This window comes from Thermobia domestica, chromosome 15 (genome assembly GCF_964235325.1).
Source record: "Thermobia domestica chromosome 15, izTheDome1.hap1.1, whole genome shotgun sequence".
Taxonomy (NCBI): Eukaryota; Metazoa; Arthropoda; class Insecta; order Zygentoma; family Lepismatidae; genus Thermobia; species Thermobia domestica.
Genome location: NC_137468.1, coordinates 132,355,942 through 132,370,779, shown reverse-complemented (window position 1 = coordinate 132,370,779; position 14,838 = coordinate 132,355,942). Strand labels below are relative to the sequence as shown.

The window sequence follows — 14,838 nt, the reverse complement described above, 5'->3', positions numbered from 1 at the left end:
AACATTTGAATTTCCCGCGTGGGAGGGCTCTAAAGTCACGTGACCTCTCTCCACCAATGAAAATCGAGAAAATTTTGCTGACTCGGCTAGCCATACGGGCACCACAACTACTATGTGAAACTTTAAATCCCGTCAGACAAATAATCTTGACCTGATAGAGGGCTCACCGTCAAGTCGTTTGTTCGTGAACTGATATCTCTCGCTCTCGTGCTAGAATGAGCTGTTGCAAACAGTATTTGGTCACCAACGAATACTTTTCAAGCTGTGTTCCCTGTTGGTCAACACAGTTTTGACATCTACGTAAGTACTGCGACTTTTAATTTTCTGAAACCGTGCCCTGATGGTTGAAAACGACAACTGCGTGTAGTCCTTCTACGCCTGTACGACACGTTGTGCATAGTCGAAAGGTATAAAAGCATTTACAGAAGCCTGGGATTGTTCTGAATCATCCATGTTGCCATAAATTAGATAGTGTCATCAGTATCGAAACCATCATCAATCATTTCGTAATCGAAGTGACCCTCGTTGTCCATCGAATTGGCCACAGAAACTATTCTCTCTACGAATTGTATCTCTTTCCGAAATGGATTTCCTTCAAGTTTCAACCTTCTTTACTAAAAGATTAATCAGTTTCAATGTCCTAATTTTCATTTCAAACAAAATCTGTAATTTTACAAGTGAACAGAATGGAACAAAAATATAGCAAATGCAGGACAATGTCTTGTAGAAACCAACTTCTACAGGAAATTATGTACGAAAGCTGCAATTACATACCACATAATATGTAAGCACGACAGAACTTGTACAGTTATTTACATCATAGCAATGTGTACAAACTACAATATGTTAAACAAATATTCTATTTACACGGTGAAACACGTCTCGCTGTTTGTACCTCCCCCCACTGGTAGATTATCCGAATAAAAATTCGATTGTACAATTTAACACCCATGGTCTCAAATATTGTAATAATAAATAGCGTACTTCAAAGCACTCGTTCTCAAGGTGTGACTCCACAAATAATAGTTACTCTGCAAATGACAAACTGATTCACTTTCCCATAGTAGCTACTGCCACGTCCTCTACAATTACTCTCACAACTATGTTTCAGTACTGTGTGTTTCAGATGTAAAGCATCACGGTTAGTAGCCAATGGTGCGCGATATTCCGCGCGGAGTTGCCCGATTGCGAACTCCCCTTCCCTTCTCGCTCTTCATCCATGTCCAGAGATTATGACATATATTGTCAACATTATTCACAATGTAAATATACTATTCCATCAAACTCAAGAATTTTGACTGTGCATCCTAGAAATACAGGTATATATAGCAACAAAATTACTTGTTAACTTTTCCAGTGGAAATGCTAAATACTCATCTTCAACACTACTTTCCCTATCGTCTATGTCAGTTAATATTTTGTCATTATCTGAATCTGAGTCTTGTAAATTTATTATGGGTTCCAAAAATTGTAAACACAAAAAGTAATTCTTCGAGCTTGACTTCGTAGCACTTAAAGAAAAAGAAAAAAACGTACTTGTACTCGGTTTGCTTAAAGACATTGTCAACTATAATTTTGGAGAACAAACGAACTACCACAAAAGAAAGCAACCCAGATACTGATGAATTCTGTTTATGCTAGAAGAGAAGTTACGTTCCTTCGCAACTAGCCCATTTGTTTCATCAGTTTTCATAACATAACACTCTTGGGCTTGGTGCAGGTGTCACGAAAGCAATCCATCTGATTCCTAAGCAACTCAATATGCTTGAGTTTGTTTTGGGCTACGATAATTTATGACACCATTCAGACGCCTGATGCTTTTAAATCCCTTCTAAATGAGAAAAGGGAATAAGTCGCACATAATCAGGTAGTGAAACGTGAAAGAAAAAGTAAACAAAAATACTGGGTTTCTTCTGTCGAATAAGGAAGAATCTATCTAGAAGTAAATTTTAAAACAATATTACTAGCTTCCCATATTTTGTTCTTACGATGTTAGGCGTATATATATGTAGCCACGAGGAATTAAAGGCATGTAGCCACGAGGGATTAAAGGCATGTAGCCACGAGGGATTAAAGGCATGTAGCCACGAGGGAAAAGGGGGTCCTGTCTTTCCAGCTCCAAAATGAGGTTCGTCTGGTATATATGTAAAAACTTATTTAATAGTTAATACAAATGAGGTACGTTTATAATAAAATATGAAAATTTTTAAAAATCAAACATCATCAATACAGTTTTTGTACCTAATTAAAACAACTAAAATTAATCATATGCTTTATATTTTCATTTCCCTAACTGGGCGCACAACGTATGAGCTCACTACTATATTATTGCATAATAATATCTGAGTTGATATTTTTTCGAGTTTTTTCCTTTACTATTTTAACTCACATAAACACAAAGTCAGATAAACAGACTACTATAAACAGCATTATGTTTTCTTATGTATAGCTTATTGATTCATCTCTTACAATCCAGTTTCCAGCTTCAGTACTGTGAAGATCCGTCTTTTAATAAGGTATCATCGTGAAAATATATTATGTGTATAGTATGTATGGTGAGTTAAAATGCTTAAATATTCTGAAAGAGATAATTTGTTGTGTTTTTAATGTGTGAAAAACTTTCCTCCCCCTGAAAGTAATGTTCCCCTAGAACAACCTGCTGGTCACACCCCTGATTATCCTGTAATGAAAGTTGAGTTCTATTTCCAAATTGAAGAAAAATCCACTGGAAATTAGACGCAGGAATCAACGCTCGTTGTACTAATTGTTTTATATGGAAACCTTTGAAAGCGCGTATCATGACAACCAGTTGACATAAAAAGATGTAATTTTCACGTATGTGTTCGTAATTCTCTTCTCTACTTCGTAAAGTGAGCAGTTGATGTGCTAATACAATATTTCTAATAAGCGCCTCTGGTATTGTCAAGATTCGCAGTAGCGCGAGAAGTCAGCGTGAAGAACTGCTTGTCGCGAATTGTCAACGCCGCTCAAAGCCAATTGGACGCCGCGTGAAGCCAAATCAAGGCCATGCCGCTTGTCATTTGAAACACACAATAGTGTAGTATAGCGCTATCAAAGCATTCATATTATATGTATGCAACTCTACCCAATGTGATCATCACAATTGACGATAATAGGAGTGTACGCTTCTCGTACACAAAATGAAGAATTGGGGCTTCTGCGCACAATCCAACTGCCAGGTAGCTCACAGCCCGGTTAGTCCCTGACGACTTGTGCAAAATGTGGGGCTTCGTATTGCTGGTTGTGGATTCGATCCTTGATTTCGAACCTAGCTAAGACGGGCATAAGAAAATTCGTAAGCATTTGAAAATATGTCTCCCCTGTTACAGTGTTTTCGTCGAAGAAAAGCGGGCCTATGATTTGGTTCACTATACGGCATACCACATATTCACTTTCGGGCTGTCCATTTCGCGCGTTTCATATTCATAAGAGTTATCAGTTCCTGAAACAAGACAGTTATGCCTGTTTATTCTCCCTGAAACATGGAAAGCTGCCTCATCTGAGAACATGAGTAAATACAGAAGTTTCCTATCACCACCCAGTCGTTTCAGCATCAGTTTACGGAACTCCAATCTCGTGTCTTGATCTTCTTCTGTCAGTTCATGCACAAATTTAATCTTGTACGGTTTGGCTTTTAAATGTTTACGCATTATCTTGCGTGTTGTTCACTGAGGGATTCATTCCCAACTCCAGCGACCACCACGGGATCAATTTTCTTGGACTTCTCTCTAGACTGCTGGCAACCCTTCGCACCGTGTTTGAGCTCACTGGTGGCCAACCACTTCTTTGCATATTACAAACACTCCCAATAGCTAGAAACTTGCTGTAAAAACTTTATACTCCTGACATAAGGAGGTACTTTTTTGTACAGAAGTACACCTGTCTGAAGTTTCGCTGCACGTACACAATTGATTATAGTTCTGCATACCAACGCACATAGTGTACTTTCTCTTGTACCGTGGCCATTTTCATGACCGTTGTCACCAGTGTTGCCAACTTCATTATTGCGATAGTGTTGCCAACCAAAAAATTACAGATCATCGCACAATTTAAAACGTTGACTTGATTTGAATTTAACGTCCCTTTCAGCAGAGAGGCTATATGAGACAGGATCTACTGATTAACGTGGAATCCAAACCACATGAGATCCTGCCGGGAATCGAATCTGGTTCTCCCACGCCAAAGGCGCGTACGCTAACTGCTTGGCCACAAAGGGGTTCACAATTTAAAGCGTATTTCACTGTAATATCATTTTTTTTAAAAAAAGTTATAAGCATTTCTTATATAGCAAGGACTTTATAACAGCCCTGTATAATAATATAATCTATTATTTCAAGTTATGTAATATATATTATTAATATATTACATTAGTAATTACTTGTCTTCTCTTCGTATCTCAGATGAAATAGGTGAAAAATTAGCATTCAGGGAGTCTCTTCTTGTTGTGTCAAAAACTGGAAAGAAAGTTGGAAATTATATTTGTTCAGTGCAACACACAAGTATTAAAAGCGTACCTTCATTCGTAGTACATTTTTCCTGGAAAGCTGTGCAGAATGAAATTGAATTTGGTTCATCAACAACAGCTTTGGTAACTAAACATTGCTCTACAGTGCAGGAAATAAGAAATCAGTAAGTAAAAAACCTTTTAAAATATTAATATTGATTTATATATTAAAATGCTAGGTTTATATGTTTGTCTCCAATCTTTCGACAATGAGATCTTGAAAATCACAAGTGCTAGAAACGTGCCATTTTCACTGGTCAATTCCAAATTTTGTGTAGATTGTCCAGTTCTAATTGGATACTTAGTAAAAAAAAAAAAAAAACATGGCAGTTATTTCATTATTACATTATTAGGGGTGGAAGTGTTGAAATTTTTAAAGTTTCTTATCCTGTAAGTTATATATTCCAAACAACATAGTTGTGTACAGGTGTTGTATATCTCTCAGGCGTTTGTTTCATAGCCAAATGATAATAAAAAACGAGGGGTAATCATTTCTCAAGGCTAAGATTATTCTTTATTGTTTATAATGTTGCCCAATGAACACTATACATCACTGACATTATAATTAATTTTGTATGTAATGTATTTGCTTATTACATACTGCATGCAAGAAGAAAGAAAATATTGACCATATATATGAATTAGAAACTCCAACCGGAAGTAGGCTCAATCTTGCAAATAGTGCGAGATATTGAAAAAAATAATCGAAAGATCTCCCCTTTATGGTACCTCTTGCCGATTTTTATCAAGAAGTCTTTCACTTGTGTCTGTAAAGGGACGTGTACAGATGTTGTGAGGAATAACAAGAAGATTCATGCTCATATGTGAATGATGCACTATGTAGAGAGCGCAGGTTCAGCTAGTTAAGATTTTTTAAAAAATATGATTTTTAGAAAACTGGGGCGGATTAAGGGTCTTGGGGTCCTGGAGCCGACTATTTCAAGGGGATCCTATGTTACGAATAATTGCAGCGCATAAATTTTCTTTTCTGCCTTCCACAGCGTCATAGGCTTATTGAAACACCGAGAACTATGCTATGATATTTTAATGTGCTCCAAATTTACAATAATTAGATTAAGCACATTCATTATTAACAGTTAAAAGCTTATATACTGCAGTGCAGTGTAACACACGAATGCCAAATGCAAGCCAAATTGTCAACAGTGCCCGTAAAAACACGAATAGAGTAAAAGGAGAAAATTCGTACACAAATAAGTAAAGCTGTGCTTTGCTATGTTGTTAGAAAAGTTTTTTTTCCTACATTGTTGCTCTGCAAAGGATTCTATTATGTCATTAAACGATAACTCTGTCCAGACCTGATTCAATAGATAACAGGGCGAAAGCAATTAGCTTCTGCTGCGTCATGTTAGACCTCATTGGACTTTTTAACCATTTAAGTTTAGAAAATGATCTCCCCCAGTACAATTTGTAGCAAGAAAACTAGATAAATTCTGTACGCAATGCAGACATTGGTAAAACAAAACCTAAGGTACTTTCATATAACATCAAAAGTATTTTACTTGATATAAGAGAACTTTCATGTTATTTTAGGCGTTTTCATTAGCAATAAGAGTTTGTATATACAATAAGAAATGAAACTCGGCAAAAAATCGAGTTCACGTCACCGTTGTGCATTAGAATAAAATCACTGATGGATCGTTTTATATCCTCTTCGTTCATGGAGTTAAATTTGGTAAGAAATCCGAAAGTCTCGTGAAGATTTCGGTACTGAGCTGTGTATCGCTGTAGCTCTGAAGTGAATTTATCTACGATCCGAAAGAACGTTTCCACGAAATTTATAATAACATCGCTTCTTCTGTGCCAATTTCATCAAAATGTTCCTTTCTAAGGATTTTTCTTTTCATTTCTCAGTGTACTTAATTAATAGCAGATTCTTCTGATGTCAAAACAGATAAAGTGGAAGTTAAAATGCTGAACAATCATAATAGGAAGAAGAAAAAGACAAAGTTAGTTAAACAGGAGGCTAATAAACCTAAAGTTCAGAGTCAATAAAGTAATCAGTAACAAAGTCTAGTTAGTTCCGATCAATTGCAATCGTTAGAGACAAAGTTAGAGAAATTAACTTTACATATTAGTCAGCAGCAACAATCAAAGAGAGACTTTTAGAGGTCGATTTCGTGGTAGTTTTACAAATTGTTTTCGTGGTAATTTTAAAAAATTTAAAGGCCAGACGAGAAATCAAACACCTATGTATGGAAACATTTATCAACAATTTAAAGATTGTTGCATAAACAATCTTTACAATGTATTAGGAAATAAGGGTCATGTAAAATCCTCCATTACTGCACGAAATTATCAGTTTCAAACTCCTATGTATGGAAACAATTATCAACAATTTCCCAGTCAGGCACAAACACATCCCATTGGTCTTTTGGGGTCATGGTTTTTCCACAGAAGATGCGTGTTTGTTGCGTAAACAATCTTTAAAAGCGTAATGTCTGTAAAATGTGGGAAGTACACTTACAGATAACACTGTATTAGGAAATAAGGGTCACATTGTAAAATCTTCCATTACTACACGAAATAATATGATCTTAATGACATTATTGATTGAAGATAAGAATGCTGGTGCTGTATTAGATTCTGCTTAGCAGATATCAATAATTAGAGAGAATTTAGTTTCACCTAAGGCTAAGATATTGAATATCGACACACAAATAAAAGGAATTACTCAGAATTCTCATTTAATAAACAAGATAGCAATTATACGTTTCAAAATTAATGGGAGAACATTTCATCATGCTTTTCGTGTGTTAAATAATTTTTCCCAAGACATGTCGTTATTGAATACATTTTTTGTATCTCAGAGAGCCCAAATTGATTTGAATATTAACGTTTTATTGTTAAGATTTGGAAAACCTAGAATTTGCTCTAAGTAAAGACAGAGATATTTCAAATTAATTGTCACACAAGCTAATAATTTAGTTTGTAATAGAGGCCCAAAATAGCTCACTCCATCTCAAAATAATTATCGTGAAGACGCAGGTGGAAGAGACTCAATCCTAGCGATACCGCGAGCGTAGCGAGCGGGAAAAAATAGCACTGGAAATATTTTTAACGCTGTATAGAAATGATTAAAATATGAACGTTATGTACACTGCTTGAACGCGATTACACACTATATCAACATTGCTTGCTACAGGACCGTTACGAACAAGGTGTCAAATAATCATATACTACACGGGGAACCGTACTATTGTTTGTTCCTTGGAAAAACGATGTAGATTACGGAATAAATAAGGCCTAGTATTGCCATTTTGAAATAAGGCGTTCGGAGTTTTCTGGGAAAAAGGTGATATTTGTCTTTACTACTTGTTGATGAAGAGATATTTGGCAAGGCTCTCAATATATAGTAGCTGAAGTCCAATAATATCACTCAACAGTATCAAACTTACCCTTCAGTTGTATAACGGTAGACAATGTACTCCACCAGATTATGATTGCCACCACAGTAATGGCTAACTCGTATGCGGTGACCGTTGTAAAATAAGTTGAACAGAGAATTGTCCGAAAATACATTTGTCTTCTACCTTACACACCAGCGACGGTGTTCAAAATTTATTTTATCCTAACATGTCCCTGGTATGGAAACAGACCTGAACGCATATGTGCTTTCAGATCAGTGTCAAAATTATGAAACAGACGAGTCCACACCCTTACTGTGTTTCAGTGTCGAGCTAACACTATGAGCGACGTGAATAGTCTGTCAAGCATTCGAAAAAGATAATGATCATTCGTGCGCAATCCAAGTAGTCATCTGGGTTATTTACTCTTCTTTTCTGTTCATTACTATCAATAGCAAAGTACTGTTATGCTGGTATTCTCTTTACAATTACCAATTACGCAGGATGACCGTGTGATCACTTGAACATAGCCGTCTGTTTATAACACACCCTTTGGCATGAACGAGAGACAGTGAACATGAAAGATGCTCACACGTTTCATATTCAATTGTTCACGCTCAACTACTAAATGCTACGTAAACTACCTCCCCACGATACTACTCTTTCATCGAATCAAGGGTGCTACTCACCCTATATGCCGCTCTCGCAGCTATTGTGTTCGTTTGTACGTCAGACACTTTCAAACAATGCCTATCATTCCTTCGCTAAGTTGCAATTTTTTATTCAACAATGTACCTTGAGTCTATATCTTACAAATATTAAGAAATGCGTGCTAATAGGTCAGTTCCTTTACCGTATATTTCTGTAAAAATATCGGACAAGAATTCTTGAAAGTGATGTTTCCAAACTGATTCAACTTGTTGCTTGCATTGTGTGTATATGCTTTTAATGGAAATGTACTGAAATATTAATTTCATTTCAAAATAATGAACTATGATCAGTATTTCAAGCGAATAAAATTATCGATTTGGGCATTATCGAGCTCTGGTTCAATTTGAAGAATGTTTCAGAAAGCGGCCATTTGGACAATTTTGTTCAATATGAACTCGGTAAGTTGCGGAATTTGACATAAGCATTGATGTCAAAGTAAGGCATAAGCATTGATGCTCTAGACACGTCAAAAATCTAGAACACTGTGAGTGATTTAAACCTTCTGAGGGGTCAAACGCCCATTCGCTGTGAGTACACAGTCAAGATTCCCCTCAAGAATATAAATGAATAAATATTTGAACAAGAATATAAAACTTCTTGTTCAAATATTTATTAATGCTAAGAATCGAAGTTCTCAAAAGGTAGCAGGCTTTTAAGAAGTGTCGTAAAAACATTTTCTTCCCAATAACTGGAAAGAAATTCGAGAGAAAACAGTTTAAACCTTTGATTGAAAATGTAAAACAAACGTACTGTACGTGAAAACAAAAATTCAACTATAACCATTTATTGAACATATACAAAAACACACGTATCACTTTAAAAAAATATATCGATAGAAATATGAAAAATATTACACAAACGATTTCAGTAATTTGAATTAATTATTTCTTCAGGTAGCAAATATATTCTGGAAATATTTGTAGCATCTAATAATTATTTAGTACTTTCAACATTTGAACAAATGCGATCTCCGCAAAGTACGAATAGCCTAGCGTGACACGACAATAACATGCTATCACTATATCAATTACAAGAAACGTAAATAATATTTAAATTTTCAGAAAACTTTGTCCAACTAGAAATACAAAATTCCCTTAATGGCTCGAATTATCCTCAATAACTAATTGGTATTTAAGCAGAGAATCAAACAGCAATTTCCTTACTCCTTAACTGTACAAGAAATATTTATTGGGAAAATTTAAAAAGGTGAAAATTAAATTGGTTGGATCTTAACTCTTGATCCTAATTTCAAAGGTAGCATAAAAATTGGTATTTAGTAAAGCTATTTGGATACTATCGCACTGTAATATTTTTTAGAATTCGAAATCTGACCAGAGTTTGTTTGAGTCTCCAGTCAGTACTACGAGTTTCCAGTGAGGCAAAAGTTTTACTTCTAGTGTAATGCAGTTTTAAAATGTGTCAGCAATTTACAATACTATGTCTTGGTAGAACAAATAAATCGTCAAAAGCACATGAATTTAATCGGACAATTCAAGACAGAATTTTAAAGCAGGAGAAAGCAGACAAATTTCAACTCTGGGACAGGACTTTCAAATGAAATTATTACAATCAATGAAACTATTACCAGTTGAAATACAGCTTGAGTGATCAGAGGTTCTCTGTAATAATGCTTACTGCTACCAATATCTAATGGCTTCTACGTTGCTGGACCGTAAGTTACAATCAACCAGAACAATTTACAGAACATGACATATTGGTGACACATATGTGTCTTCTGGTGAAATGTTATCTCTTACACTAAATTTATAAGAGCACATTTGCTCTCTTAGATCTACGGAATAACTTTACGTGTTCATATTTACTTTTACTTCTCAGATGGAATTACATGCAGTTTCAAATCAAATCATAACTATACACATCTACATAACCATAACAATAAAATAATGATGTTCTTTTACATTTTAATCCCAGGAACACGCAATAGTACGGTCCCCGTGTAGTATATGATTATTTGACACCTTGTTCGTAACGGTCCTCTAGCAAACAATGTTGATATAGTGTGTAATCGCGTACAAGCAGCGTGCGAGGCAACCATCAACGCTTTGCCTGCTCACGATATCCAACGACTGTTTGATTCTGCATCATATGATACAGAAGTTCTGATAGAAAGACGTGGATGCTTCATACAATTATGATTTCGAAGTTAGAGGTGTTACATAACGTTAATATTTTAATCATTTCTATACAGCGTTAAACATATTTGCAATGCTAATTTTTTTCCGGCTCGCTACGCTCGCGGTATCCCTACGGTTGAATCCTTTTCCACCCGTGTCTTCACGATGATTATTTTGTGAGGGAGTGAGCTACTTTGGGCCTCTATTACAAACTAAATTATTAGCTTGTGGTGACAGTTAATTTGAAATATCCCTGTCTTTACTTAGAGCAAATTCTAGGAGGTTTTCCAAATCTTAATAACAATAAAGGTAAGATTTTTACATGACCCTTATTTCCTAATACAGTGTAAAGATTGTTTACGCAACAATCTTTAAATTGTTGATAAATGCTTCCATACGTAGGTGTTTTTTATTTCTGAACTGGCCTTTAAAAGTTCTAAAATTACCACGAAATCGATTTCTAAAACTACAACGAAATCGACCTCTAAAAGTCTCTCTTTGATTGTTGCTGCTGACTAATATGTAAAGTTAATTTCTCTAACTTTGTCTCTAACGATTGCAATTGATCGGAACTAACTAGACTTTGGTACTGATTACTTTATTGACTCTGAACTTTAGGTTTATTAGCCTCCTGTTTAACTAACTTTGTCTTTTCTTCTTCCTATCCTGATTGTTCAGCATTTTAACTTCCACTTTATCTGTTTGACATCAGAAGAATCTGCTATTAATTAAGTACACTGAGAAATGAAAAGAAAAATCCTTAGAAAGGAACATTTTGACGAAATTGGCACAGAAGAAGCGATGTTATTATAAATTTCGTGGAAACGTTCTTTCGGATCGTAGATAAATTCACTTCAGAGCTACAGCGATACACAGCTCAGTACCAAAATCTTCACGAGACTTTCGGATTTCTTACCAAATTTAACTCCATGAACGAAGAGGATATAAAACGATCCATCAGTGATTTTATTCTAATGCACAATGGTGACGTGAACTCGATTTTTTGCGAAGAGTTTCATTTCTTATTGTATATACAAACTCTTATTGCTAATGAGAACGCCTAAACTAACATGAAAGTTCCCTTACAGCAAGGAAAATACTTTTGATGTTATATGAAAGTACCTTAGGTATTGTTTTACCAATGTCTGCATTGCGTACAGAATTTATCTAGTTTTCTTGCTACAAATTGTACTGGGGGAAGATCATTTTCTAAACTTAAATGGTTAAAAAAGTCCAATGAGGTCTAACATGACGCAGCAGAAGCTAATTGCTTTCGCCCTGTTATCTATTGAATCATATCTGGACAGAGTTATCGTTTAATGACATAATAGAATCCTTTGCAGAGCAACAATGTAGGAAGAAAACTTTTCTAACAATATAGCATTGCACAGCTTTACAGCATTAAAAGTGCCACTGTTCATCTCAGCAAACTTGTTGCAATATATATATCTCCCCTTCCTTTCTTCAAGTTACATCTTCAAAGTAAAATGTTAAAAACCATCCTAGGCCCGAACCCCATCTGTGTTGAAAATTTTATCGGGATCGTCTAGTGGTCAAAAGTTGTCAAGTTACAAATATAATCACTTTCACTTTTATATAATTTGTCACATTAGAAACAAGGTATTTGTTTACATACAAAATTTTGTGCATAAAGTTTAGATAAAAGTCCATATTAAAATATTAGATAATAGTAATTATATGTTTTAGTGTATGAGTATTAGTGAAATTTGCCAACTGCTGAGCTCTTTTAAGAAGTAATCTCGTTAAAATTAACAAAATTTCACCAGATCAAAGAGCACAGTTTCATTCAAGAGCTTTATTTGTTGCAACAGAAACGCTTCATGATGGTAGATGTGTATGCAGCTGTAGAAGTTCTGTAATTTATGCACAACCACGGATAAACGACTAAAAAGTACTACCATGAGCAAAATAAATGACGCGTCTCTTTATTTTGAAGTTTTTTGAAAATATCTCTGTTTTCTTTATATGTTCGAAATTTCGGAAGGTTTCCCCAGCAGGACAGGTTAATAACAAACCCGTTTTTAATATTTGTGTTAGATATTAGCTTAAAATAAATAAATTAGAAGCAAAAAACATTAAATCGACAGAAATCTCGAGAATTACCAACTCTGCTAAAGTGGGAAATTTTTAAGAACGCGGGGAAATTCTGCAGTTCAACACAAAGCAGCGACATCTATGTCATTGAGAGAAATGTGGATAAAATCTACAAACGAAACTTTTAACGAATATTTCTTATATGTCTTATTACGTGCATTATCTGCAAACTCCAAATATATGAATATATGCCAAGTATTAACGTAAAGATAGAGCGAAAAGTGGAAATTACCTATGGAAAAGGACGAATTGGTAGCGCGACCGTAATGAAAGGTCGTCTTTACCGGAACAGGCTTAGTTCACGTAAGAAAACAAATAGCTCAGTCAATTAAAGCAAGTAGTCTGTATGCCGAAGGTAGTGGGTTCGAATCTCGATGGAACTGTCGTTGTCATTTTTATTATTATGGTTATTTTATTTATTTTTTATGTGGGAAAGAATCAAATTGTAACATACGTATAAAACTCATGACGATACCAAAAAAAAAAAAAAAAAATTTCGTGGTCGCACTTGCATTAGCATCCCTAATTTTGTTTGCAAACAGTTTCGTAATTATTTTCCCTGTGCTCACTGCTCACTATACGTTATGCTCACTGGCGCATAACGAATGTTTCCCAGTGAATGTTAATTCTAATTTGGAGAATTCTATAAAGTTTCACAATATTTCTCACTAGATAGTCTTCTATCGACTTGTTTGGATATTTTGATAACAGATTTTCCTATTAAATGTTTAATTTTCCCTACATGTTTAATTACGGAAACGTTTTACAATGTATTTGTATTAAATTGAAATTGTTTTGAAATTACCACACGAAATAAGTAGCTTGAAGGTGGAAAACTCAAGTAATTGATATTCTACGTAAAAGTAACCTATTGTAGAATGATGATACTTCTTACCCTCAGCACATAATCTTTACGTCAGAGAGTCAGACAGAAAAAATCCTGTTTTTTCCTCCCTATGACCACCAATCTTAAACCTCTACATTCCATTGTTCGTCTCACAAAATTTCGGTGCTCCAAAAGCATTCATATAATAATAATAATAATAATAATAATAATAATAATAATAATAATAATAATAATAATAATAATAATAATAATCCTGAATATGCCATCCTTACATAATGTAAGGATATCTTAGTTTCTTAGTTTAAATTTTAGATATCTTAGTTTAAAATGCTTTCTTTAGTAATTATTTGAGCAACCATGTAGGAGGGGGTACGACGTTTTATTTTGCCCCTCTCATTTCAGTACCCTTCCAACAGAAAGTAATTTCTGATAAGCAGGGTAGACAAAATGAATAAGAAATATATTTACAGCATCCTCTCCCCTTTCATGATTGGAATATCTTGTAGCATTTTTTTATTCTACCAAAGATGGCCCTGTGCGGTTAGGGGTAGGTAACTAAAGAAATACCTAATATATAGCGCCCCTTGATTGTAATATTACCGCTTCTTTATTTGTACGAGGGAGCCCCTACAAGGGTGACAAAAAGAATAGGAAAAGTGTCTATTGATTCCAGTGGCGGATCAAGCCCAAACTTCTGGGGGGGGTAGTGAAAGATTCTTTTGATGATGTGAAGCTGTCACAAATTACCACTTAACTAAACTAAACATAATAGTGGGGTGAACTGGAACCCATTCAGTTTAAATTGATGTAAAAGTTTAATTTTTGGCTTCATATTAAAGTTTTGGTTTCAAATGAGAATTTCAGTCCAAGTGGTCAAGGATCAAATCTCGTGAAGCTCTTCAGTGTAGGCTAATACGGGCCCCTTATGAGAAAAGGCAAAAATATTAAAATATTTATAACGTTCGAATTTTCCGTCTATTTTAAAGAAATGTTGGGCTTCGTATTAAAGTGTTGGTTCCAAATGACAATTTCAGTCCGAGTGGAGAATGATCAAATCCTGGAGTGGGGGGGAGGGTTCATCAGTATAGTGTGCAAAGGCTCCCTTATGGGAAAAGGCAAAAATATGAAAATGCTTATAAC

At 35.0% G+C, this 14,838-nt stretch overlaps 1 protein-coding gene across 4 annotated transcripts in view; it reads left to right on the top strand.

Moving 5' to 3' along the window:
* LOC145671241 (ciliogenesis-associated TTC17-interacting protein-like) overlaps nt 1-14,838 on the top strand; it is a 527,666-nt gene that overhangs the window by 243,061 nt on the left and 269,767 nt on the right. For all 4 annotated transcript variants that reach the window (XM_081740150.1, XM_081740149.1, XM_081740147.1 and 1 more), the window contains one exon: nt 4,422-4,650. In XM_081740150.1, coding sequence (XP_081596276.1) covers nt 4,422-4,650 — 229 coding nt within the window. The remainder of the gene's footprint in view (nt 1-4,421; nt 4,651-14,838) is intronic.